Genomic DNA, 27,336 nt, shown 5'->3' with positions numbered 1-27,336 from the left:
CATTTTTACTTTACTCTTGACACCAATTATCACAAGTTTTGTACCATCGTAGCAAAGGGACGGTGCGTTTACGCTGGAAAATGAGTCCAAAAATGAGGGGAAGCTCTCCCCACTTTTCCGACGTTCTTGTGTTCGGCTGGCAATTGGCATGCCAATGATTTAACTATGTAAGTGCAAGGCGGCTCGTGTCAACTGTCAGTCGTGTCGATGTGCTCGACAGGCCTCGACACAAGTAAGCGCTACTTTTGCACATGCGTACCGTGTATTACTACTTATAACTAGAAGTACTGCCTAACCATCAAAATGATATTCACACCTAATCAAGTAGCTGAAATTATTGTTGAAACCATCACAGGTCGTGTTCATAAGTGTCCGAAAACAGTTCATATTTCAAAAAATCCGCACTATGATCTATGCCATTATGATTTGGCGTTCCCGATGGAAATCCAGCATTGGAGAGGTTATGTCGAACTCAATACACCTTTTTTGCAGAGCCTAACAAATATTTTGGATTATTCCATGCACAATTTGTTAGGCTGGACCGAGTTTCATTCAGACAAAACTATATCTCTTGATCTGCTGAGAACGCAAGTAAGTAAATTGTATTTGTTAACTATTTTTAACCTCAAAATTGTACAATACTCATATGTTAGACTAATGCACTTTTCTAATTTTTACAGATGATCTCAAAATGCATTAAAAGAAAACATGAAGACATGGCAAAGTTTCTGTATATGTTGGATTTTTCTATTCATCAAAATCTAGTTCATATCAAATATCTCAGAGGAGTACACGCAGTTTATGCCATTAAGGCTGTTTATACACAAGGTAAGAACTTTGGAATTAATGAAGACTGCGGAATCAAAGTCAAATTAGGAGTTGAATATGCTGAGGAGTCCGAACTTACCAACTTGAGGCTGGATTTGCTTAAAAAAGTTTCTACTAATCTGTTGAAAGCCCAAGGTTTCAATGTTCAAGATGAGGTATGCGATCACAATTATGTCTTCACAATAAAGTCAGTAGGTAAAACTGTTGATAAGAACGAGCGATATGTATGTGGAGCTGTCGTGAATAGCAGCAGAAGAAAGGAGAAGTGCTTGACAGTAGAGAGTTACATGCAAAATAAAATTTCAAAAGTTAAAGAATTATGTGATCAAAGACATCCTGATGACTTAGTTGCCAGAAGCAACAGTGAAGAGGATATTAAAAAAATTGCAGATGCATCTGTATCTCATGAATTACTTTCAACAAAACACATCAGTACAGTAATGTTAAAAAACTTTGATAATATTGATAAATCTGTCAAAGGTAATTTTATTGCATTGTGAATTGTTATAATAATCTAATAATTGTGCTGATAAATAAATAATTTTTCTTCTTTACAGAGGGATCATATATTTTATATAATAATGTTCGAATGAATGCAGTATTAGATAAATATGCACAACTTCTATTAAAGGGAGAAATTCCACAAATCCCGGAAGTTGAAAATTTATTTACATTCTTAACATTGGACATTGAGGTATTGACATACATTTTTAATATTTCTCAAATTTAATTTATAAGCTATAAATATATTATCTTACATTTTTTAGGAATGGAATCTCTTTTATAATTATATAATTAAATATCCAGATGTATTAAAGGCTACTGTTACATTTCATCCAAAACTTAATGTGAATGTTCACTTGCTGTGGTCATTTGTGTCTAATCTATGCCACGAATTTAGTCGATATTATGAAAAAAATCGATTTTTAATGGTGAGTATTTAACGAGTATAAACTGTGGTAATTGTACCAAGAGAAAAATCAACATTTTTTCATTAATATTACAGCCAAACCCGACTTTCGATAGCCGCATTTCTGAGTTATGTTCAGAAAGGCTGCATCTTCTCAGATCATTGCGAATTATTCTACGTAATTCATTGGCTCTGTTAGAAGTTAAGGAAGTCCAATACATGTAGTCGATGTAAGTAGAATCATTTTAAATGGCTTGTATATGTATAATGGAGTGATTTGGAAAACTGAACCCTACAGATAAAATGTATTTTCAGATCTGAGAGAGCATCAAGTGATGTTGTCTTTTAAAGAATGAAAAAGTCTATAGCATAAAGAGATGAAGATTGATTACTTAAACATCCACAGAATGTTTAAAAGTTTTGTTTATTTGGCCAGGATAAGCAGATTTTTAGCGCAATCAAAACCTACAATTTAGTTTTACTTCATTACATACATACATGAGAGTAATCGTGTAAATAAGTATTTTTATATCAATAGAGACAAACTGCCTTTACCGCAGTTCAAAGACGCATCCGACTTTTATTTATACACCGTACCACGAAGTTATCCACGTTTGCTAGCTAATAGACTTTTTGCATTTTGTAAAACTCCGATTTTCAAATTTCCCTCCCCAAAGCTCTGCCAGTAGAAACGGCCAAGCGTGATAAGACACAATCTTCAAAGAAAAAAGACCTAAGCATCCCATGATAATCAAAACCGCGCCAAGAAAACTCTCCGAATCTCCTCTCCTCCTGCTTACGTAAAAAACAGCTGACGTTCCGATAAGCAACGCACGCAGGAACCCACCTGACCGACCAGCTGTTTGTTTTGTTTTCCCCTCGTCGGAAAGTGCGCGTTCTCTTTCTCTCTTTCCCTCTCGGCGGCCGCTGCAAGCATGAGATTCACGTGACAGGCTCACGGCCGGCCGGAGCAACGTCGTCTCCCATTGGCCAGCGGACTTCGGCTGCGAAGCTTTCCAGCCAATCGCCGAGTCCGACAGTCCGCGTAAGCTCGGCCTGAGGTTTGACACATCGATAAAGGCGTGTTGGTGAGAGCGAGAGAGTGAGAGAGATAGAGCTGCTGCAGCGCCGTGTTGTTGTTGTCGCTGGCTGCCGTCGTCGGAGGCTCTTGTTATTGTTGTCGGCGGTGCTTCGGTCGCATACACACCTCGTCGACGTGGAAGAGAAAGACTAGACTACTGGTGTCGAGGAGGCGGTGCAGTGCAGCGTGTATACGGGACTCTGTGCTATAACAGTGAGAGGCTCTCGCGAGCTATATACAGTATAGTGGTACGAGACTCGCGAATTTTCTCGCGTGCAGTGCACATAACAGAGAGGCGAGAGAGAGAGAGAGAGAGAGAGCGGCGTATAGACCTCGTGACTGCAGTCGTCGGTTTTTTGCACTCGGTTGCCGGCTCGTCGGGAGGTGTTCGCGTGTGTAGGTATACGTTACCGGGAAGATTGAGGAAATTGAAAAATTAGTGCGGTTCTCGCGATCTTTCGCCGGGCTTGTGATTAGAACGAGTGAAACGTTGGATTTTTAGGCAGTGAAGTGTTTGTTAAGTTTTTATCAAAAGTAAGCCTTCAAAGGCTGCTTCCAATTAAAACATCCAGGCCAGAGTCCGAACGGAATAGAGAGCGAGTAAAAATCCTTTTATCCGGATAAAAGCAGTAGCATATCAGATTTAATAAAAACAGTAAAAACATACCTATCAAGCGGAGAAGCGGGTTATACAAAACGAAAAACTTCGCCTCTCTCATTCCCAGCGATAGAGCCGTTGCTTTTTCCTATCCACTTCGCTGCGTTCATCTCACCGGAAAACTACACAACACAATACGCCTAAAAGCCACAGCGCAGCGGCGGCGAAGTCTCGGAAACCGGACCGAAATTTTCAAGAAACGCGGAGGCGTGACGCCGAAGTTTCGCTCCGGCGAACTGCTATTTTCCCTCGTAAACTTCACGCCGGATAAACGGTTTGTTTCGTTCCCTCGACTATATCTGCTCTGTATATACTCTCGCATAGTAATAAAGTTTTTCGATGATTTAGTTTTACGCTCCCGTTTTTATTTTTCGCGCTGCATTATATTCGAGCGCTTCGCGGAAAATGTCCGTGGAACAATGAGGCGAAAAAAAATTATACTGTCCGCGTGTGTCATTGCCGGATTGATTTCAAGGCTTCGAGTTTTTTTTTTCTAGGCGGTTAGGTTCCATTACACGCAGAGCGAGCTTCGGTATAGGCTGCGGTGAACATCGCGGTAGTAGTCGATTCTTAATAATCGATTAAAAAACGTATCGCGGAGAATCGATATCAGTATAGGCGTATAATTACACACAGTTTAACGAGAGAGCCCATATCTCTCTCTTTCTCTCTCTCTCTCTCTCTCGCTCTCTATCGCTATGCAACGACAGTCGAGTTACCCAGAGAGCCATTGTCGCGCGCGGCGCGTGGCAACAGCGGCGAAAATCCGCGACCCAACCTGCGCGTCACGATTCCAGTGCTGTATAGGTACCTATATACATTGCGAGGAGGTGTAGGAGGCTCGACGGGAGAGAGAGAGAGAGAGCCGAAATTCGCGCGCGGGGTTACTGACCCACTTTATGCGCCGAGCGCGACTGAGGCGGTCGGCGACGTTTGCCCATTGTTGTTGTTAACTACGCGGGCTTTTCTGTATAACGCTCGTTGTTATTAATAATCGCAAGGGATAACGCGGCGTTTTGTTCCATTGAATTTTAATCGCTCGCTAAAATCGATCGATAATACACGCGACGCGCGAAAAAAAAAGAGCCGAGATTTCTTATCTAATATTTATGAGCCGCGTCGCGCGCATATAATACACACGAGGAAAATAATTAGTTGTGCAACTTCGTGCAGTTTCGTATTATACGGAGGAAATTTAATATACGCTCCGTTTTCCGAATCCGAAACAGGTGTTGCCCACATCTGCGAGTGAGCCGATAATAAAAACGAGAGTTAAAAATTTATTACACGCGTGTGTGTGAGTATGTGCGCCACCTTGAGCCGCGTAAATTTAGATTTATTGCTCGCGTTACGCAACGCGAATAAATACACGCATATATACCTTTATGTGTAGGTATATAAAGAGTTTTCGAAAATGAAAAACAAGCTAAATCAGATATACCAGCGAAATTCCATTGCCCAACAGCAGCAACAATAATGAAAAAGTAACAGCCCCATAAAATCATCAGGCCAAATTAGACACCGCGTCGAAACGTATCAATTACTCCCGCAGATAGGCATCTCTCCCTCTCTTCGGCCCCTTCTTCGAGGCTAATTCCTGAAAAGCAGTACCTTATGCGGGCCGCCCCGTGAGAACAACACGCAGTACTTAGGGCCTCAGCCGGCGCAGCGAATTTTCAAAACATTCTTCTCGCCTTATAAGTAGCTACACACACACACACACACAGTGCGCGCGCCACGTGCGTCTCTGCCCCCTCCGCTAAACTGCCGGTTATAGGCGCGACCATCTGGATCCAGGTGAACTCCCGTGTGCGCCCGGTGCATATATCTCTCTTTTCTTTCTCCGCTCGAAAGTCGCTGGTGCTGGGGGATATCGAGGAAGACACGCGTTTTGCATTTCGAAGTGAGTGATGATGGTATTTTCGATGGGGTATACTGCTGCTGCAGGTGCGAGGACGATTTTTTAATGGCTTTCTCGAGGGCTCTCCGCGCATATATACTGTTTACACTCGTTTCTTTTTCACGCTCAACTGAGCGCCTTGACGGCGTAATTTTATCAAGTTCATTGCTTGTAAACGTTCTGTTTGCGCGAGCTTCATGCAAATTTATGATTCTCGTTAGCGAAATTGCAGTCTCTCGTCTTGAGGTCACGCGCTCAAGTTTGCTAGTTATTTACTCACTGGACCCAGATTCGCAGAGCCCGCGATACAGCGCAGCGAGCCTTTGTTCGGAGTTCCCGCCAAAATTCGAAAAATCAATACTCCCAAAACAGGGAGACAGATAGAAATCCGCGGAAGCTTCTCCCTATAGCGCGCATCAATCGCCGGCATCAATCCACATCGCGCGCAACTGGCGCGCATGCAGTAGCATGCACATCTCTCCTCTTCGTTTCGCTTTTCTCTCTCTCTCTCTCTCTCTCTCTCTCTATCTCTCTCCCTTATATACCCCCACCGCCGGGACTCGGGAGCGCGCGCGCGCGCAACGCCACCACCGCCTGTGCGATGCATTCGCGCAGCGGCTCCTCAGTCGCTCCTCGTCCTCGGTCGCGTGCGCGCGTGCAGCGTTTTTTTTCGCCTCGTTCGACAGAGAGAGAGAGAGAGAGAGAGAGAGTAAGAGTAAGAGAAGGATCGAGCTATATACACCTATAGCACATACGTACATACAAGAGAGAGAAAGAGTGAGAAGGAGAGGTCGCTGTATCGTAGCTGAAAGAGAGAGAGAGAGAGTCGGCTGTGCAATATACATACCTATACGCGCGACACGCAGGTAGACCGCTCGCGAGTGCATATTATCTATATCTCGCGCTCTCTTTCTCCCTCCCTCGCGGTTATTGTTTCTTTTCCTCCTTTCGTCAGCCGCGCCGCAGTTTTCTCGATACAGCGGAGTTCTTTGGCAAATCAGTGTGTATAACGCGTTGAAAAATTAACGGAGGTTATTCAATTTCTCGCGAGGGAGGGGAGAGGGAGAGAGCGAGAGCTAGTTCGCCGCGACAGTGCAGTATAATACAGAGCCAGTGAATAAGGCCGACCACACGAGCCGTGTGCACGTGCTTTCTTTTATGTGCACATCGCATGCGTATACGAGTTTCAGTAGCTAACGCGCGAGTCGCCGGTGTTTCTGTTTTGCAGGATCGTAAGTACACCCGTACGATACACACGAAGAGCATCATCGTCAGCAGCGTCATCCTCGTCTCATCCACACATCGAACAAACGGACGTAAAGAGCAGATTCGAATTTCACCCGCAATATTACCGCCATCGTCCAGTATAGTGCTTGTGTTGTACATATTAATAATAATATTAAGTAGTTGTCTCCGTCGTTGAGTAACAGTAGGAGTATACGTTATTATACAAGTGTCTGGTGTTGGTTCCGCTCGCGCTTCCGAGACACAGCGAAAGAACGAGAAAAAGAGAAAAAAAAAGAAGGAGAACGTACGAGAGAGAGAGAGAATATTCAGTGTGTGACCGCGAGTGTGCATTCGCAGGAAGAGCCGGCGGTGGGAACAGCGGGGGAACACGCCAAACTGGGGAAATATGAGCATTGCTGCCCTCCTGCAGGCCGCTGAGTATATCGAACGAAGGGACAGAGGTGAGTTCTTTTTTTCATCGGCACAAGTCACTGTATGAGTAGGTACACGTGTGCATGTAGAAATTGACGCTGCGCAAGAGCGGCTTTCTTTTCGCGAGAGGACGTGGCATTTAAACGCGTGTACGCGCAGACCTACCTAACCTCTCCTTGCTGTCTTGGCTCTCTCTCGCTCTCTCTCTCTCTCTCTCTCTCTTTCTTGCGCTGCTGAGTCGTACATCAGCGAAGAAAAGTGTTTACGCTTTTGCCGTGGGTTTTAAATCGCGACTTTTTTCTTCAATTTTTGCAACTTATCAATTTTCTCTCGAAACGATTTTTGCTTCCTCGTTCGACCCATATTTCGTTATTAACTTTCGAGTTCTATCGCGTTCCGAATTACGGTTACGTTATTCGGCAAAATTTATTTTACTTCGCCGCGCGTATAAACAGTGGGGCTACTTTTCTCGCTACAGATTCCTGGAATATGGTCAAAACACGGCGACCCCTCGGTTTTCGCCTTAAAACAACTTCCCGAAACTCCTGAAAAAACAATTTTCGCGAAACGATCATTTCAGAGCATGGTTTCTTTGTTTACACGCGGCCCATACGTTCGACGCTGCATAGATACTGCGCGCGCGGTGGCTCTCGCTGCATAGGCCAACCGTTTCTGCAGCTCCGGGAAATAACAAAGCTACATCGAGCATTCCGATCTAATTAACTTTGCCCATATTTCCCGGAAAACCTTCGTATACTCTAACCTACATTGTGATACAATGCTCGCTGAAAAAGTTCATTTCGAAATTTCAATTGGGACACGGTAACCGACAGACGCAATGAAAGTATGACGTGACTTCTGTCTCTCTTTCTCTTTTTTTTCGCTTAATTATCCGTCGTCTCTCGCTTTCTGTTCTCAAACGGCAGGATTCATCGCTCCGGGTCTTTTTTCGGGGTCGAAGGGTTATTTTCGGTGCATCGCTTCTTCGAGTTTCGTAAAAGTATCTCGAGCAATTTTTCAGCCTCGAAAAAAAGAAGAACGAAATGAATGTTAATATTCTCTCTCTATCTGTCCCTCTCTTTCGCGGCGAAGAAGCATCGTAAAAAGTCATACTAGACGCGTACAGTTATTCGCGGAGGCGGAGCAGCGCAGAAGAGCAAAAGAGAGAGAGGATGAATGGAGTATGAATATAATGAATCACGGCACGTGATAAGAATTAATAATACGGCAGACGGAGATAATGCGCCAGCGCGAAAACAACATTTCGCTCGAGCACTTCTCTCTCGCTCTCCCGCTCAGGCAAATTTTGATATTTAAATGCGGCGCGGTCAAGAGAAAGCTCTCGGGGGACGGGTCGTCTGTTACTACTGAAGCGATAGCGCTGCTGTTTTCGCATTGTCGCGCGCTATGTTTAGATTTCGAATTTCTCTCTTTTTTTCTCTCGAAAACAACAAGCAAATCATCGAAGGTCGCCTTGCTCGTCGTCCGAAGGTCCGTAATAACGTGAAATGTGGGTCTATATTTCTATAATTAAAATAGCCGAGCCGAAAAACCTGCAGCGAGAGAGATAGACAACGTGAAAAAAAGACCACGCGAGCTTGAAGCTTCAATTTCTGTCACCATTCCAACGAGCAAAGCTCAACACCTCGTCGGAGCGACGAAGAAGCCGACGAGGTTTCGCTCACGCAAGCGCACATGTGTATACAGCGGAGTTGAGAAAGTATCCACGCGCGTGTGTGTGCGCTGTGCCAAGCGTCTCGTCCCCAGAACGCGATGATCTCATTTTATCACTCCACTTGCTCGAAACTCGCGCATCACATGCGTGCGTATGTTTATACACAAGCCGCCCGCCGCTTTATCGTGGCCCCTTTCTCTCTGCGCGAGGTGGTTGCCTCGCGTTGTTGACGTAGCGCTGATTCCTTTTTTTTGAGAGGGTTCGAAATCGCGAACAATCAGATGCCGCAGACAATGCAACGTGCCGAAACTAAAACAAACAAGCCTGGGAGAATCGCTCGCGCGGAAAGTCTTCATCCGACTTACGTAACTATACGACTCTTTAAGAGTATCATTTTCAAGCACGGAAAAATTAGTATTACCGAAGCAATAATTCTTCCAGCCGGTATATAGCTCTCTCTCTCTCTCTCTCTCTCTCTCTCTCTCTCTCTCTCTCTCTCTCTGCGTGCTGCAACTGCTCGGCTTTCCGTTACATAAATAAAAGTTTGAGGAAACCGTACATCATTCGCGCATGTGTATAGGAAGGAGTTTGAAGGAAGGAAAAATAGAAGCAGGTCTTTCACTGTGCGCATCGACGCTTTAAAATACAGAGAAAAGTGCGCTTTTCCAATTTCTGAGAAATAGCCTAACTTACACAACGTAAAACCCAAAAAACAATCAGCCGCAGCACCTCCTACATCCATAACCCACATTGTATAATCCAGCTCCTTCTCGCGCTTGCTCGCAAGAAATACCAGTCTCGATTTAAAAAGCCTCTCCTCTCTCCGCGCGCGCGCGCAAAACAAACTCTCCTCTCCCGAGAATAAACCGCGAGAGCCGCCGCTGCGCGAAATCCCGTCGAACTCGTTAACGCGGCGCGCAAGAACTCGCCTCTCTCTCTCGCGGGCGCGCGCGAAAAAACACAAGTCCCGCAAAAAGAACAACGACTATTTTTATTCCGCCTGGCGATGCACGCACAATATCGCGCGCGCGCCGGGATTTTCAAGGTCGACGCACTCGCGCTCGCGATTACGGGAGACGTTGTTTTGAAGGAAGAGAATATGCGTTCCTTTTTTTTTTCGTCGGGGTGCGGGGATTTTAGCGCGGGTGGGGATCGATGCGTGGCGTGTTTTTTGACCTTGTCGGAATTATTTTCGATTGCGCTCGGCGATGTGATGAATTTTTTTTCGGACCGAATGCATTATGTATACGAGGTGCAAAAATTCGCATTTAATCGATGCGCGAGAACATTACCGGGAACGTTAATGCGCCCTTTAAATCCAGAAATACGATTCGCCCGGAGTATAAATAATCTTAACACCTCCACCGGCCAGCGACTTCAGGCTCCGTTGACTCCAGCAAAACACATAAATATTCAGCATCAACACACGCCATAAATAAATCTGCAGGAGAGCGAAACAAAGCAGAAAAAAAATATAATACACGCACGTATCCATCGACTCGCCAAAGCCAAAAACAGAGAACCGGTCTCCCAGAGCGAGGAGATGTCCGTTGCGTCTCTCTCTCTCTCTCTCTCTCTCTCTCTCTCTCTCTCTCTCTCTCTCTCTCTCTCTCCAACCACGAAATTTCTCGACAAGAAAAAAAGACCTCGTGACTGCACATCACTGTTATCTCTCCGATTCCATCGTCGTCGTCGAGCGATTTAAAGCGTCCGGTTAAATTTAGCGAGATTTTCGGTCGCGTTTGTGTGTCAGTTTCGTTCCTGCAAGGCGGCGGCTACCAACAACAATCTCTCGCACACATACGCGCTTTCACTCTCCGGTCTCGACAAAAAAGAATTTAGACTGCAAAATTACGCCAAGGCCCGCGCGAAAGTCTCAAGGTTGTCGTGTCGCGCGGCGACTGCAGTATATAGCGTCGCCGTTTCACAATCGCACGTATTATACCGGCCGATAATTCGTTCGTGATGTTTGCGCCAGACGCACTCGCTGAAATTCGCAACAGCCCGATTGATCGGTTACAATACAATTACGCGCGGCCCTCTTGCATTCCGTGACGTTGTAAGCGCATGAAAAACGGTGAAAAAAAAGAAAAGGAAATTTTTGAACTGTTGCACGAATGTGGGCGGCAATAAAGCTACCCGCGGATATTTTATACGCCGCGCTCTCTGACTGTGTCCCCTATGACTTTTACGGGTCGACAGAGAGCGTGAGCGTAGTAAAGTGCTGATTTATAGAAAAGTTAAGCACGAGTGTACGACGCTCTCCGGAAACTCGCGGGAAAATTGGACGTTTTTGAAAGTTACATATTATACGCTCTCGAGAGTCGGCTTGAGTAAAAAGTGAAAAAATCGTATGTACGGCGAGAGGTATATAGAGAGGCATAACGCGAATTATAAATACGCGCGCGCGCGAGAGAGAGAGAGAGAGAGAGAGAGAGAGAGAGAGAGAGAGAGAGAGAGAGCGTATTCTAGTTTCTTTCGCGATGCTTTGCATAATCATGAGCGGCTGGCGATGTTTTTTCAGTGACTAATCTCGGCGCATATACAGCACTACTGCGCGCCGGCAGCTTCCAGACGTTTAAATGGCTTTTCAAACTTTCGCAAAGTTTTGTTATTGCCCTCCCCCGCGCAAGTATATTTTTTTTACGTAACTCAACGCGACGCTTTTGTAACCGATGACGACTCGGAATAACATAACCGATTATTTTTCTCTCCCGTCGTATACGTTGGGCATATATCGGAATATGTGGAGCAAAATTGATGCAGGTGAGGTACGCGTGTAGCTGCGCTACTGTAATTAATATCGCGATCGCCTTTGTGATATGTTAATCCGCGCGGCGCTAATTGTGCTTCTCACGCGTGAGGAGAGATTTGCGCGCACGCGTGTGTGTGTGTACTAGTGCGTTGAAATTGGCTCTCGGCGCACTAGCGAAAAGTACGTCGATTTCAAGGCTTGGAATTTCTAGGTTGTGTTGTGTTGCCGTCGAGTGTAATGGCATATGAGAAATTTAGTCTGCTGCCTTGTACAGGCTAATTGCACTCTTGGATCGTGTATAGCGAACGCAATTTTCTATCTCAAGAGAGACGCAAGCGGTAATTGCTTTAAGACATCGAATTTTGCCTTCGAACACAAAAGAATTAACAATCCCCATCGAAAATCCAGTCCAATAAACTCGACGACTCTCCAGCAGCACCGCAGTCCTCTCCTTATTATTTCTACCCTCGGTCGGTTCTCCCACCTCCTCCTCCTCCTCCTCGTCGTCGTCGAATTCGGCGATCGGTTCCGCGATTTACGCGCGGCTCGACGAAACGTGCTCTCAAGCACGTTCCTCTCTTGCTCTCCTTTGTCGCGTGCTGCCGTTCCTTCGAATTTCGAGCGCCGCAGCCTTCTTATATATAGGCTCCTTTTGTCGCTGATGGTGATTTGATTTTTTTGCGTCGCTTGTGTTGCAGAAGCCGAACATGGATACGCTTCAACAATGCCGATACCGGACGACATCCGAACGGTCACCAAGAGGCCAAAGACGAAAAAATCCCAAGGAAGCAGGTGAGTTTTGTTATTTTATACTAATCATCGTCTGATATTTGCTTAGACACGCGCGTAAACACAAAACAAAAGCCTGCAGAGAAAGAGCACTCGATGCAGCTGGAATTCGATCGCGTAATTCGCATCGGCGCTTTGAATTTCAAATAACCCGCGCTCGTCGCGGATTCCTCAATTCTATTTTCCTTTCGAATGTAATCATCGCTGCTCCGATGCAATTACTCTCTTCTTATACAACGGCTCTGCGGCGTCCGTATAACTCATTACGTGCGTGTGTATCCACAATTAGCTGCTAGACTGGAAACAACAACAATAACGCAATAAATTTCATCCTATCGCTGCTGTTGCTATTACGCTACACACTTCGCTAGCTTCGGCTTTGAAGTTTCGCGTGCGCGCGAGATTTATCTTGCGCCGCGAGTTAATCAACTTATATACGGTATATACAGCTCTCGTGGGCTTCTGTTCTGAGATTTTTTTATCGCTGCAGTGTAACGATGCGTGTTTGCGTTTAACGTGTACACGTGGAAGCTATGCTTTGTGGAATTTTAATTAGACATGGTATTGTTGAATTAGTCGGAGTTTGAGTAAAAATCGCTGATCTATAGCCGCTGGGGCGTAGAGAGAGATTTTCTCCTCTCCGCGATGCGCGAATCTGTCTTCCGTGGAGAGAAATTGCGCATATAGTTGTGTACGTAGAGGTATATATATGGCCCGCACGCGCGGCCGTGAGATTGACGCGAAAATGACTCTCGCGAGATGGAATTCTGTATTTTTTTCTCGTCTTTCGATTTTCATTTGTAAATTTATTATGACTGCTCGATATGGAACGCGTCAATCGATCAATTTTTTAAAAACCATTTTGCAATGCACAAGACGTATCAATCCGAAGACTAAAATCTTCCAACAAAAGAAATCCGGTGTGCCGTAACGAAACGCTAAACAATCGATCTCGCAATAACCCATAAATCGCATTTATTTCCAAACGCACAGACAGAGAGCAAAGATCGTAATCCAACGATGCAATAGAGAAGCGCACAGCTACGACTCGTCCCCCTCCTCTCCTCTACAGTCGCGCTATATAGCATTTCTGTATCCAATTTCTCTTTGTCGTCGGTTGACCGACGAGCGATTACTGTCACACGTTGACAGTCACGTGCAGCTGGTCAGCAGCAGCAGCAGCAGCAGCAGCAGCAGCAGCGTCGGCCCTGACAATGCGAGCATTGCGCTGCCGGCGACCAATTATTATCGATTCCGCTTTGGGAATCGCTCGCGAGAGTGTTGTCGAACGAAGCTCTCGCTCTGTGTTTCCGACAGCGACTGCCATCATATCCTTTGGAGCGAAAATTGCTGGGACGCGAGCGAACTGGACCTGTGCTGTACTTTCGTGGAGAACGTTTTATTTTCGTGCGCTTGAATTTTTCCGTTTTTTATTGTTAGAGTTTATCGTTCGCTTTTTTGAGAATCGTTTTATTTTCGTGGAATTGCGATCGTGAGTTTTGTTCGCGTATCGGTTTGTTTTTTAAAATTTCGCGAAACGATAAGGCCGAACGGCGAGTTCGTTACGCTGGTGTGCGAAGAAAATAGAAATTGTAAATTTAACGCTACAAACTCCTTGGTATGTAGCCTAACTAGAAACATATTGCGTTCGCGCGTGTGTTTACACAACAATGTTTCTTTTTTTAGCCGATTGAATTATCCATTGTTCTAAAGTCACGAACCCGAGCGTGTACGCGACGATAAATTGACGTTGCAAATTTCATTCGCAAGCTTCGCGCATCGATCGCGCGGCTCTTCTCTGCCGCTAGAAACGCGCACTTTTTAAATTTTAATCGCGCACGAGAATCAGCCTTAATCCTTTGATTGTTTTGTATTATAAGAGCGCTTCGTCATTTCCAGCGCGAAAGACCGTGTACAAAAAACTCAATTACGATAAAATTACCCATTACAAATAACACAAGATTTATGGGTAATTAATGTAGCTACATCGCGCTTCTTACACAGCTATTAAGAGAGGGGGCCACGATGAAGCGCTACTTTAGCTGGCATGTCTAATTACACGCGGAACCTTTTTATCTTTCCCTCTCCGCCCTCATCGTGTAGCTTATACGCACGCAGACCCACAAATACACTATGTTTTCTTAAAAAGTCCTCCGTGTCGTCTCTTTTGTAAGAGTATCAAAGTATTTAGCGGACTCGCGAAGAGGTGAATAAAATTATCATGAATTAAAAGCTGCGTAGCCGCCTCCCACGCAAATAATGTTTAATATTTATCTCGGCGAGCTTTAGCTTTAAGTAACTTAAAGTAATCGCCGTTTCTCTTCTTTCTGTTCGCAGGACGACGCATAACGAGCTGGAAAAAAATAGGTGAGTGTCTTTATGCATGCGAAGCTCTTGTATTATATTTTTAGCGCGCGGAGCCGGATAACTCGAGCTTGGCTCTTTTTTCTTCCGCTACGTAACAGCCTCCTACGTGTAAGTGTATTTAAAAATGCCAATATCGCAGACAGAAGAAAAGCTGCTATTCATTTATTTATAACAAAAGAGCATGCGAAAGACATCTCACCCCAATCAGAAGGGCGAAGAAAAGTACAAGTGGCACAAGGATAATCGTGTCGGTCATTAGCATTGAGCCCCTCACTCTCTATTCCTCCCCATCCCCTCATGTACGCATACACTGACGAGTCTCTCTCTGGCGGCCGTTGTTATCGACCCCCGGGGCTATTCGCGTAGATACAAACTGCTATAGCGGCCTGCACTCGTAGGGCTTGGCGAAAGAAAGAAAGCCTCCTCGCCTCCTCGCGAGGTCGCGCGACAGTAAACGCCGATTTCGTAATGCGTTTCCGGGGGCTGCAACAGCATCTCTTGTCCTTTTTCTCAAAGGGCTGCCAACACCCCGCGCGCTTTTCAACGATTTTTATTTTTTTACAAAGATTTTTATACTGTAATGAAAAATAATCCGACACAGAGACGGAAAACAAAGTCTAACTCTCTTCTCCTCCGACGAGAAAAAGCAACGAGTCCTGGAAGAAACAAAGAGAGCGCGAGGGCAAACGAAAAGTGCCTAACGCACACACACACACAGCAACTTCGTCCTTTTTTTCTCTCGCGTTTTTCCTTCCAGCACGCTTATTTTGCGCTCGCGTTCTCCTTTCGAGAATTCTAACTGACTGACTTTATTATAAATTGAGGAGTACGGAGAGCGGGACAGAGAGAAGTTCCTTTATTACTTTCTCGCTCGAGTTCGAGTGTCTCGCGTCCGCTGCTGATGCTTTCTTCCAGCGTCGGAGCGCGGCGCGCGTTTTGAGAAACTTTTAATTGGCTCTCTCTCTCTCTCTCTCTCTCTCTCTCTCTCTCTCTCTCACGGAAACGGTAAAAATGCCCTGTGAATTAAGCCTTTATTCTTCGGGACGCTTAAGTCGCGCCGGTTGCGAAGGACGTATCGGCGTTTGTTTCTTCAGGGGAGACGTGGTCGGAGATCGACTTGTCCGGTGAAAGAAATTAATTTTACAATCCAGCAGCCAAAGCTTGCCAACTAAACAGCCCCTAAATTCCCACGTCGCGACAAAAGCGAGCGCATACCCCTTTAACGTCTCAATCGCAAAGTCAACCGTGTTATGTCGGCGCACGTGGCTCTCGCTTCTCAAGACTTTTGGCCCTTGCGTTCCCTCAGCGGAAGCCTCGAAACAATGGGGCAAAAGTGAAACTGGTTCCGGCGGCGGCAGCCAAGAAACTGCGACGATTCCTTAGCTCGAGTGAGCCTACTTTGGTTAAAAGGGGGTTAATCATTTCCTCCCCGAGAGCCCCGGGAGTGAGAGATCCGCCTAACCTTCGCTCGTTCGTTGCTTTGTGTGTTGCCGATGCTATAATGCCTCGAAGGAGGGTGAGAGAAACGGATGCGAGGGAAGGAAGAGTGGGGGGAGTTTAAGGTAGGTCGTTCGTGATGTGTGTACACCGTTTGAATGGGCTCGCTTGTACGAGGATTAGGAAGTCGAATTTATTTTCGATTGTAGAAGTTGAAGCGTCGCCTTTGTTGGCTGTTTTGGCGGGAAATTCAAACGCGCGCGCGTTACCTTTGAAGTCCTTCGAAAAAAACTACCGCGCATTCGCTCGTTGGTACACTGAAGCATTCCAGTTTTTTGAAGCGAGCTCGAAATGCCAACTGGGAAACTAAACCCTTCGGCAAAAGCTAGCGCAAATCGTCCCGCGACCGCATATCCCACCTGCGCATCCTCTCGAATCTAAAACGCGCAGCAGTTCGGCTCAGCTGATCGATCGATCGATCCAGTAAACCGCACACTATACATTCCCTAACACACACACTGCACCTGCAGCAACTCACCTTTCGTCTCTCTCGCGTCGTTCCTCCTAATTGCGATCGATTTAGAGGCTCTGCATAGCGGTAGCAGCATCCGAGTGTGCAACGATTCGGGCATCTCCTCTAGCGCGAGACAGACACGTTCCGTATTCCGAATCTAATATAGAGCCGAGCACGTACGTGTCTCGCGGAGTTTCGATTTAAAATTGAAATATGGCGAGGTCGTTCGGAAATTGCAAGGCGGCAAAAACTCTCTCCCCGGAGAATTTATAAAGCCGCAGATGCCAGCTATGCGGAGAGTTTTTTTTCTCCTTCTCTTCCAGAGCGACGCTGCATTATGTAGAGCCATTTAGGGCTTATAACTCGCTGTCTCTCTCGCGCGCGCCAGGAAATTACCTCGTTAAAAATTACGCTGTCGTAAACGATGGAGCCGCGCGCACTATGCCATAGTACTGCTGCGATGTTGTTGTGGATTCGATGGATGCCCGAGTGTTTCAGGGGGCGAATACGCTGGGAATTTTTTTCGGGCCGTTTAGTACGCGGGATACGGGCAATCTAACGTATGCCTCCTTTCAAAGCAACGAAAACCGTCCGGCATCACAGTTTTCGAAGCCGAGCAGTACACAGCGCACATCGACGACGCAACTTCAGCCTCGGGAAACTTCGACTTCATCAGCGCCAGCCTATAGGGAACCACCACGAAAACTCGATCGATATCCGCGCGGGAAAGCCTCTCTCCCCTGTACACACTTCACACGCAAAAAAACAATCGCCGTAGCATCCATCCCCGCCAGCCGAATACACAGGGCGAGTACCAAAACGAAAAAAAAAAATCACACGCAAGGGCGTGCTCAACGTCGTCGTGCACTTGGAAAGAGCGAGTGAGAGAGTGAGAGAGAGAGAGAGAGAGAGAGAGAGAGAGAGAGAGAGAGAGAGAGAGAGAGAGAGAGAGAGAGAGAGGAACTTGCGTACTCTATTGATTTTTTTCCCATGTCGAAGAAGGGTCGCTCCGCGTGTGCCCTACTCTCCGTCTCTGTTTCTCGCTTTCTGTTTAACGCGCGCTCGGGATGAAAACCGAAAGCGCCAGAGAGAAGCAAGAGAGAGGGAGAGAGAGAGAGAGAAAAGGTTTTGTGCGTGCGAAGGCGACCGGCAGATGGGAATAACGGCCTGTGGATTTTCCGGAGGAAAGGTGCGCTGAGAGAGGGACATATGTCGCAATGAACGCTTGTATTATGTAGTGTACGCTCGATGCAGCGGTGTACAATACCACGACGTGTATTTTCGAGGAAATTTCGAGTTTAATTTATTTTTAGAGAGCCAGCCGCGTTAGATCATCGTTACGAACGACCCGTCATCTCCGAACTGGATCCGCTCGCTAGAGAGAGGCAAAAATCATTAATCTCTATTAAGCGGAGCTATATCCGTACGGTATCGATGCACACACACATACACCAAAAATCCGTCATCATCAGGTCCGTCCGACCAAAACATCGCGTTGAATTCATCATCGTCGAGCGGAAAAAACAATACGCGTAACCTTCACGATACTGCATATAGAATCCGCAAACAGCGAGAAAAAAGAGCCTTCCACACGAGGGTGTACCCCCCTCTCCGCTCACACATGCACACGACACACCTATGCGTATATACGTGTTCTGTCGCATTACATAAGCCTCGCGGACGACGCGTGTGCTGCAGAGCACGAACTGACGTTGACGTCGTGTCGAGTCTCGGTTCGGAGCCTGCCTCGCCCCCTTTTTAAGGTGGGTCTCTCGCGTGAAATCGAAACCGGCATAAGGGAACGCGCCACGTGGTTGTTGTCGTTGTTGTCGTTGTTGACGATGTTGAGGAAGCGTCGAAGAATATACTCTCCTGCTGCGACTTTCATTGCTCAATCGATGCTTAAAAATACGCGAGCGCCTATTAATATAATTCTCGCCTCCGCATATTTTCGAATCCATCACTTCCCCTCTCGCTTACGGTATATATGCGCGTCTCTCGCTTACAAAACAGTTAGACTTACCGCACCTTACACGTTATATGTACTACAAATAACGCGAAAAAAGCACTCGCCTCTCTGCATATAACGACGCAAAAAAAAAACGCGCGTGCAAGAGCGAAAAAAAACAGCTGCTGCTGCGGCAATGCGTTTATCCTTCCCTGCCCTTTATAATTACGCCTGAATTTGCGTCACGAGCGGTTGCGGCTCTCTCTCTCTCTCTCTCTCTCTCTCTCTCTCTCTCTCTCTCTCTCTCTCTCTCTCTCTCTCTGTGTGCGCGGCTAGATATGTATGTACGGACTGACTTTTTTCGAGCCCTTTCGCGAAAGCCCGGATGGAGCGAGAGAGAGAGAGAGAGAGAGAGGGAGAGAGAGGAGGCGAAAAAAGGGGGATCCATCGAGTGAGAGCGAATTTTTTTGACGGGCTGATTGTACCGGTTGGCCTTGGGGGGATTCTTTTGTGTTTTCGGGAGACGCGTGCCGCGCAGTCGGCTTAATTAAGATAGTCGCGTTTCTTTTTTTTTTTTTCGAAAAAGAGAAATCGATTTTTTCGCACTCGTTAAAACCGAAAGCGTCCCCGAGCGGATATATTAATACCGAGAGCTATTAATACGCAGCCGAGAATTCGGATACATGCATATGCAGCGCAGAGAGCGAAGCGGAGTTACTCGTCGTTATTATTGCGCGAAAAACGCATGTGCGTTACACGTGGCAGCGATGCAGCGCGGGTCTACGTCACGCCAAGTTGAAAGAGAGTGAGAGAGAAGAGGATATCTCTCCGACACGCGCCGCGCGCACGACCGACGTCGACTGTCGTCGAGCCGCTGCCAAGACTCACTGCTGCGTATGTGTTATATACGTGTTGTGTATACTCTCTTTGCTTCAGCGTTGAAGTCGAAAGGGGATATTTTTTCACTTTTCTCGTTGCTTCTGATTACCCAGAGAGTTGTAGCTTATACTGGGCAAAACGAATCCCGTATAAATCAAGCAGGATTTCATCGAGCGCACGGCGCAATAACAACAGAGCGCACACGTGATCGGAAGGCGCAAGCGCCGGCTATAAACTGCCCTGCTCGCATCTGCCCTATCATAGCTCTCTCTCTCTCTGTCCACCCTAGCGCTACGCCGAATGAGCGTAAATTCACCGAGAGAATCCTTCGCGCGCATAATGCGCGGCCCCTGCTTCCTCCTTTTTTCATACGAGGGTCGGATTTTCGAGTTGTAATCCGCGCGGCTGAGGTCGAACGGAAAATTACTTGGGGATTTATTTACGGCTTATACGCACGTGGGTCCGGATCGGAGTAAAAATTGGCTTTTACGCGTTTTTCCGTTTAGTTTGACGAGTTTATTACCGTGAATTATCGCCGCGATAAAAAAAAGGTCTTCTCCTGACCCACTTCGATCGCTATCTCCCGACGACGCGCGAGGGAAGAGGCAAACAAACGCGTGTGCTAATACCTTATAAACAATATCGCGGCGGTCTAATTAGGACGATGAGCTTTTGCATTCGGAACTCGCTTCGCTTCTTATCTCTCGCAGTCTTTCCTCTCGTTCGTACGCGAATTACACACTCCATTCCAATTTCTCTCTCCGCAAAGCTTCCCCCGCGCGTATAAGCTCCACGCATTTCATGGAGTTACGTAAATTCCATGGAATTAAGCGGGAAATTTACATCGGCCGCCGCGTTTGGATTTCGCTCGAGTTCTTGAACCTTCCGCGGAATTCGGTTAATTATAAAACACGATTTTCAAATTCGGAGGGATAAGAACGCTAACCGCGAGCTCGAAAGCCCGCCACGTGCTTCCGGCTCCTTTACGGCCTTTCTCCCCCCGACGATATAGATAAGACGGCGGCGCATGCGTCCTCGGCCGGTACGGAGCGCATAAGGGCGCGTTTACAATCGATTCGAGGGTAGCCGGCCCCTAATGACGGGCGTAAACTTCGAAGCTGCTCTCTAGACTTTAAGACGCGTGAAATTAGTCGGCCTACATACCTAATCCGTCGTTCATATAATCGTTCATCGGTCAAAGTAGTTATGCTTCGCGCTGCCTTTACGTCGAAAACAAACGGAATCCATAATATGCGCAGCGCAATAACACAAAGAGAGACCGCCTCGATCGTCGTCCAGCGTCAAGGTCAAAAGGTCCGCGGCGCGTCATTAAGCTTCTCATCCTCGATATTCGCGACGCGTACATGCGGCGCACACGTCGTCCGTAATACATAATGCCGTACCACCTCCTCCTCCTCCTCATCATCATCATCACGGCTTGGCCATATAGAGAGTTAGAGCTAGCCTTAATGCGATACCCCCCCCCCCTACCACTGGCTCTAGCGGCCGATGCACATGTGCACTCGTACACGCAGTGCGTCACACTCACACAGACACGCAAGTCGGCGAATCGTTGCTAGGCTACGCAAGGTTGTAGCGAATCTACCGTGGCGAGGCGTATTTACACCGCGCGAGCGCGCGGGTTTATTTATATACTCGCTGCGCGAGTATGTGCGCATACGCTTCGCTGTTCACAAGCTCGCTCTGAATCACCTCGGATTCGGATATCCGAGAGCGATGATGCGAGCAACCATATACGCGGACTTGTTGCTTTTTTGTGTGTGGATGGTAAAGGTTAGGAAAAAGCGCGGGAAATTCGAACTAGTCCAAAGGGAACTTTTCGCAAGCTCGACAGATTTACATGTAATTCAGCAAACAAGCTACAAGCTCGCTCGATCGTCAAAGGTATACATAACGACTACGCCAAAAGATTCCGTGACCTCAAAGCGTGCAGCGCGCGCGACCAGAGTCAATAACCTTTATGCGCGAGCTCGCGTATACACTACTGCAGAGAACATTCGCAACTTTGATGTTCGTCGCGCGGGGGAGGGAGAGAGCGAGAGACTTGGTATAACGAGCAGTCGTATATACGAATACACACACGCTATCTCTCGCTTTTTCCAGCATCGACGCTGCCGTTAGTATCGCCATGCACTACTGCGTCGCGAAAGAGAGAGAGAGACGAAGGAATACTGCAAGCACTCTCGAGAGCTTCCGGCGCCCGTCGATGTATCGGCACGTAATTGCGGCATTGTCTTCGCAAACGAGATTACGAGTATAGTTATATATGTATAGTCGAGCTATTCTCAAGTGTCCTAGTGCGCGAGTTCGACGCTGTGCTATTTTCGCCGAGATCCATCGTCTATTCTCGGAAATTAGATAGTTAATTAGACGCTAAATTCGATTAGCCTCTCGCTGTAATATCAGTTCGCCGCGGCGATATGGGGTTTATTTACTCGCCGGCTCCTGGCAAGAATTACAAAACGCGGTTTAGCGGCTGAATATTAATCACGCGCCGCAGCTCGCTCGCGGCTCCGTAATTGCAAAAGTTAGAGAGCGCCGAGCGCCAAGCGCGCATCCATTTATTCGACACCGAGTATAACGTCAACCATCCAATCAATTTGCTTTTTCATACGTATACAGTAGCCCCCGTAGTAATCATTCCACATCCGGCGCAACGACGACGGTATAAAAACGCAAATTCAATTACTCGATTTAACAACGCGTCGCCGCCAGCTGGAGCCTCGGACAAGGAATATAACGTTCATCGGAGGAGCTCCGTGAATAACCGTCGAATCAAATTTAAAAGCGGGAGGAAGAAAAATCTTCGGGGATATCTCTCTCGCGAGGGTAACAAACGTCTCGGACGACGTTCCACTCGTTAAACACAATCAGACTCCGGCGTTTCTTCTTTGCGAAGCGAGAGAGACAGAGACAGGGCTTTTTCATCATTGTTGAATCGCGTTTCTCTCGCGACGAGACAATTATGCGCAATCAATTTTATACACGGCTCTCGAAATTGACTGCCATTCAAAGAGCTTTTAATCTTCGTCCAAGACGACGACGCCAGTGCTCGGAGAGAGTTACCTCTTCTCTGTGTGTGTGTGTGACGCGCGCGGAATGAGTAAATCCACCGACTTTCGATCGCTCTCCCGCATTCATCTCGGATTCGTCGTCTTTTCCGAGGAGACGTATGTTTGCTCCTGCGAATCCGGCTATCCGTCTGATAAGAGATTGTTTTTGAATTTCCCGCCGAAATTCGCGGATACGCTCCTTTGCCCCCCCCCCCCATCTCTAATAAATCCCTCCATCCGTCCCACGAAGCAAGCTTCTCTCCTTTGTATAGAGCGGGCACATCGGATCGGCTCTCGCTCGGTTACCTCGCGGCGCGGCATCGAGAATATATCTGGCACGTTCCACTGCAGCAGCAGAGGCATCTGGTTTTCCTCCCTTCGGTTTATACTACACAAGCACTTCCGGTAGATAGGTATTTTCGAGGCGTGTTCACGATGCGGAAGCGATAGCCCCCCCCCCCCCCCGGGTTATCGACGGGCTCGCTGTTCCTCCTTCTTCTCCTTTTTTTTATTCTCCTTCTGGCTTTGCCCTCTCTGTCTCGTTCTCTCTCTTCGTATGCTCGATTCGACAACCCCCTTCGGACGGACTTTGGCGGTGGGCTCTACCGCAGCCTCTTTATTTCCTTTCATTTCCGCGCTTAGAGTCGACGAACTCGCTTTCTCTCGGTTTTACTCTTGAACTTCCCTCTTTGCTGCTGCTACTGCTTTTTTCCCCGCTGCCGATTAGGGAAAGCTTCGTTTGTTCTCTTCGCTCGGCGGAAAGGCCGAGTTTTGAGACTTTGAGGCCAGATTGGATCGTTGGCTTTGGAAATTGCCCCGGTGTGTAGCTGAGGGAAACAGTTGCTCTTTTATGTCGGGTATACGATTCTGATGATTGGACCAAGGTACTGGCTTATTGAATACTGTATATATACACCGCGTTGCTGCTGCTGCTGCTGTTCTGCGCACATACATCATATCCGTACAGTGTAGCAGCAGCAGCAGCACGTGTTCTGGCTCACCCCGTTATCTCGAGCTTTATCCTATTTGTTTTTGGCTTTCCTCGTCATCGCGCGCCTTCTTTCCCGCCTGGCTTTTCCCTTTTTGCTCGTTATTAATTTTTTCCACCCCTCACCCCCCTTTTATCCCACTGACTTATGGCCTCGTATTTCTCTCCAGTTTTTTTTCCTCCTTCTGCCCTTTAACGAACGGAGGCCCTTTCTTTTCCGCCCCCTTTTTCCGATATTGTATCGCCATGTGCCGCCACTACTGCTCTGTACGCCTGCCCTTTATCTTTTTATTTCTCATCGTCATTGGTCATCGTTCAGGATTTCCTCTATCTTTCTCTCTTGTTTTTTTTATGTAGCAGGAGGAGGAAAGTTCGGACCCCTTTTTTATGGGCTCTTTATTATTGCCGAATAATCGAAGATACATAAATCTCCGTATTTATGGCGGGACTATTGATTACATCGGCCGCTCGTTAATTGCTACAGTAATAACCTCGTAAATACTCGGCATTGTAATGCAAAGCGTGTATAGGCAACAAAGGCTCCCGAAATAATTTCTCGCGTGTAACGATCATATATATAGTAAAAAGGGCAAAAAGTTATATTCCGGTCCGCGCGCGATTGCATCGGGAGGGCTGTGCCCGTATGAACTAAAATATCGAACTTCGGATGAGGGCTGCTGCGTCGACAAAAAAGAGGAACATTGTAGCTAGGCGATCGACGGAAGCGAATCCGATTGGGAACGTGTGGTCGGAGATGTAGCTAAAACCACGGGAAATTGTGTCCTTTTTTGAGATCCCTCTAGGTTATACGGTAAAAACGAACACGCATATTCTCCCGCGCGAGGAGTCGGTGTCTGGGTGTAATTGAGTTGGCTTATATAAAACGGACTTAAATTTTTTGAACCGTGCATGCAAGCGCCTCATTGGACCCGGCGCAGTCGAGCGAATTTCGCGAGTAATCTGCGATTCGTTACAGCCCGGAGGGCAAGACACAGCAGCAGCAGCAGCAGGACGAAGCTCTCTCTCTCTCTCTCTCTCCCATTTGAAATGCATTGAATTTTTAAGCGTGCGCCGGAAGTCGGAGTAGGGACTGTACACGCTATCCCTTTGTGTGTGCCTCCCCGGCGCGCGCTAGATCTTACGATCTCCAGTTTCCCGAGCCTCTAGATCTTTTCATCACATTGTTTCCTCCGCTGCCTATTCCCTTTGAAGCTTCTTCTCTGATGTGCCGTTCTTCGCTTATTTATTTTTCTCGTCGCCGAGATGAAAATTCAAAATCTCGTTGAATCGCCGCACGAGAGAAGCTATATGTATACGGATCTCCGTCAGCTTTCACTCGGACTAAGCCGCGTCGGATAGTTCGCGAACGAAAAGCTCCTTCGCTCTTCCGTAAGCTCTCCCCCGCGCCGACTACTTTTGTGCAGACGAAGAAGAAGAACGTCTATACTTCGCTCAGATGGACTTGCGGCGCAGTGGTAGTAGCCCCTCCAGACGAAGCGGAAATGATTTCCGCGGAAAATTTCATTTTCACGCTCTTCGATTTTTATTACCGTTCGTTCTTCCCCCAAAGACTCGTCCTGGCTTGTAATCGTCCCTGGCATTTTGTTTCGCCCGGGATAGGCTGTATAGGTATGAATTTTAAGCGGATCGCTATCCTCGCAATTTTTTTTCGACTATCGACCGCAACGAGGGGGCGGTCCTTGGCACAGCTCGGAAATTTCGGAATTGGGCCGCTTACGTAACGAATCTCTCTCTCTCTCTCTCTCTCTCTCTCTCCTCCCCTCGTTGTGCACATCGTGAATGGCCGCAAACTTGGGAGAGAGAACTGGCTGTGCTGCCCTTAATTCCGTCCCTTATACGTCAATGAACTCGGGCCGCCGCGAGAGAGCTTCGAATCAGTGCATAAATTTCCATTTAGTTATGCGGAGTCCTTCGCGCGCATACCTTCCCTGTGTAACGTTGCCGTATACCGTTGCATCTCCTCACTGCTCCGCACTATCTCCGCACTGTCGGGGATGAGAGAGCATGGAGACGATTGCGGGAATTTGCCTCGCTTTGGAATATATCGAGAGGAAGAAATTTCGATCTTTTTTTTTCATTCAATGTTTAAGGAGAGAACTGCAGTTCCCACAGCGCTTCTCGAAAAATATCCTCGGAAACGGAAAGTGTATAATCTATATAGATATAGGAGAGAGACGCGGCGGGCGCAAGAGAAAAGCCGAGAGACAGGAAGTACATAAACGCGGAATGGCTCCCCTCGTCGTCTTTTACGCTCGGCAGCTTAATCTTGGTCAGGTGGATTCCCGACGTCTACCCCCCCCCCTCTCTCTCTCTCTCTCTCTCGAGGTCGTTTCCGTTCGTCCGAGGATTGTTTCGCGTGTCATAAACGAGAGGGAGAGAGAACGTCGGCAATGTTAATTGTCCCGACACTTTGCGAGGACTTCTGGCCTCTTTAGGGAGAGCTTCTGCTGCCGCTACTATACCGCTGTGAAAGAATGTCGCGTTTGGCTTACTCGATTAGCTTCTCTTTCTTGAAAAAAAGTCGAAAGATGCGGTCTGAAGAATCGCTTCTTGGAAATCGACGAGCGAGCCAAGCTGCGCGAAAAAAGCCACGTGCAAGGAAGCGTCACCGAAAACACACACGAGCCCGACTCAGGGTGCGCCGCGGAGGAACCCCGATATCGCCCACATCCCCCGAAAATAAAAGATCGTGAGAAGAGTTCCGTATCTACAGGTTGCCGATGCCGCACGTATGCGCGCGGGGCTTCTTGTGTTTCTGGACGGGCTCCAGATGCACTGGCCCGCTTATGTTTGCGCGCACTCGAGAGCAACCGCCCGGTGCATCCGCTAACGCGACACCGCCTATGCGCAGCCGAATAAAGAGAGAAGAGGGCCGCTGTACACCGCAGGCTGTCATAGTGTGTGTCCTCTGCCGAAAAATTTTTTATTCGAATTTTCGCGCCAGCGAGCTTTGCTCCATTGGAATTTACGCAAAATACGTTACATCGAATTCGAAGCGCGAGGGCAGCGGCCCGTAACGAAAATTCCTGTTACGCGGAGAGAGAGAGAGAGAGAGACACACACAAAAGCTACGGAATCCGCTTATACAGCTGCGCCGGTCTCTCGTACTTTTAAAAAGTTTCCATTCGCAGCTCGCTCGCGGCATGCGTAATGCGCCGGCTGGCCTTTTGTTCGGGGAACTGTATGCGCGCGAGAAACTACGTCGCGTTGGGAGAGAAACTACCGAAGAGTCGCGCACTTAGAGCAGCGTTGGTAAGTATACTCGCTAAAAGCGGCGTGTGAAGTGTAAGCGTCGTTAAACGTGATTTTCAATGACGGACGGATAAATGGCTTCTGGGAGATTCGCGTGTCGGCGGGGAGTTACCTCTCCCAGGAAAGACTCTGTAGTTTGATTTAATGGCTTCTAATGATCGTAAAGCCAGCTGCTTTCGAGCATTCCTCGTGTACGCATGCGTGTGTTTTCTTCAAAAAAAAAAAAAGATCAGGAAGAATTCTAATTCTTCTCTCCCACGGAAATATCACCGTCTCTCTCCTCAAGAGCCTTATAGTCGTGCCCTCGGGTAAAGAGAGAGACGTCGATATCCCATTAAAAGTAAGGGGCTAAACTGAAAATATCGCGCCTGCGCGGAGGCTTACATCAGCTCGTAAAAGACAAAAAAGACAGAGACGACTAGGAGAGAGAGAGAGAGAGAGAGAGAGAGAGAGAGAGAGAGAGAGAGAGAGAGAGAAAAGGAAGTGGAGAAGAAAACGACAGCAGAGTGTCTAGCACCGGCCTCCAGCGGGGAGATAACAAAAATTTATAGAAACCACGGCCCTTAATACTTTTTATCTCGCTGCTCTTATTGTGCGCCGC

The 27,336-nt window shown here is 47.3% G+C and overlaps 2 protein-coding genes across 8 annotated transcripts in view; both read left to right on the top strand.

The window, feature by feature from the left end:
• Window positions 1-146: 146 nt before the first annotated feature.
• LOC100121719 (DALR anticodon-binding domain-containing protein 3) lies at window positions 147-2,308 on the top strand. Its single transcript, XM_001605280.6, has 6 exons — window positions 147-591; window positions 681-1,308; window positions 1,386-1,522; window positions 1,596-1,760; window positions 1,835-1,968; window positions 2,054-2,308. Exons 1-5 carry the CDS (start codon window positions 304-306, stop codon window positions 1,961-1,963), a joined length of 1,347 nt encoding a protein of 448 aa, XP_001605330.1. The 5' UTR covers window positions 147-303; the 3' UTR covers window positions 1,964-1,968; window positions 2,054-2,308.
• Window positions 2,309-2,636: 328 nt separating this feature from the next.
• The window catches only part of LOC100113917 (max dimerization protein 1), a 187,420-nt gene continuing 162,720 nt past the window's right edge, over window positions 2,637-27,336 (top strand). The window contains exons 1-4 of one of the 7 annotated variants that reach the window (XM_031931208.2): window positions 2,722-3,067; window positions 6,606-7,065; window positions 12,165-12,258; window positions 14,593-14,622. In XM_031931208.2, the coding sequence (XP_031787068.1) occupies window positions 7,011-7,065; window positions 12,165-12,258; window positions 14,593-14,622 (179 nt within the window). In that variant the 5' untranslated portion in view covers window positions 2,722-3,067; window positions 6,606-7,010. Of the gene's footprint in view, window positions 3,752-5,943; window positions 6,244-6,605; window positions 7,066-12,164; window positions 12,259-14,592; window positions 14,623-27,336 lie in introns of those variants that run through there. The other 6 variants (XM_031931210.2, XM_031931211.2, XM_032600806.1 and 3 more) reach the window with 6 other exon arrangements.

This window comes from Nasonia vitripennis, chromosome 5 (assembly GCF_009193385.2).
Source record: "Nasonia vitripennis strain AsymCx chromosome 5, Nvit_psr_1.1, whole genome shotgun sequence".
NCBI classification, from domain to species: domain Eukaryota; kingdom Metazoa; phylum Arthropoda; class Insecta; order Hymenoptera; family Pteromalidae; genus Nasonia; species Nasonia vitripennis.
The sequence above is the reverse complement of the archived record's forward strand: the minus strand, read 5'-3'. Positions and strand labels throughout refer to the sequence as shown.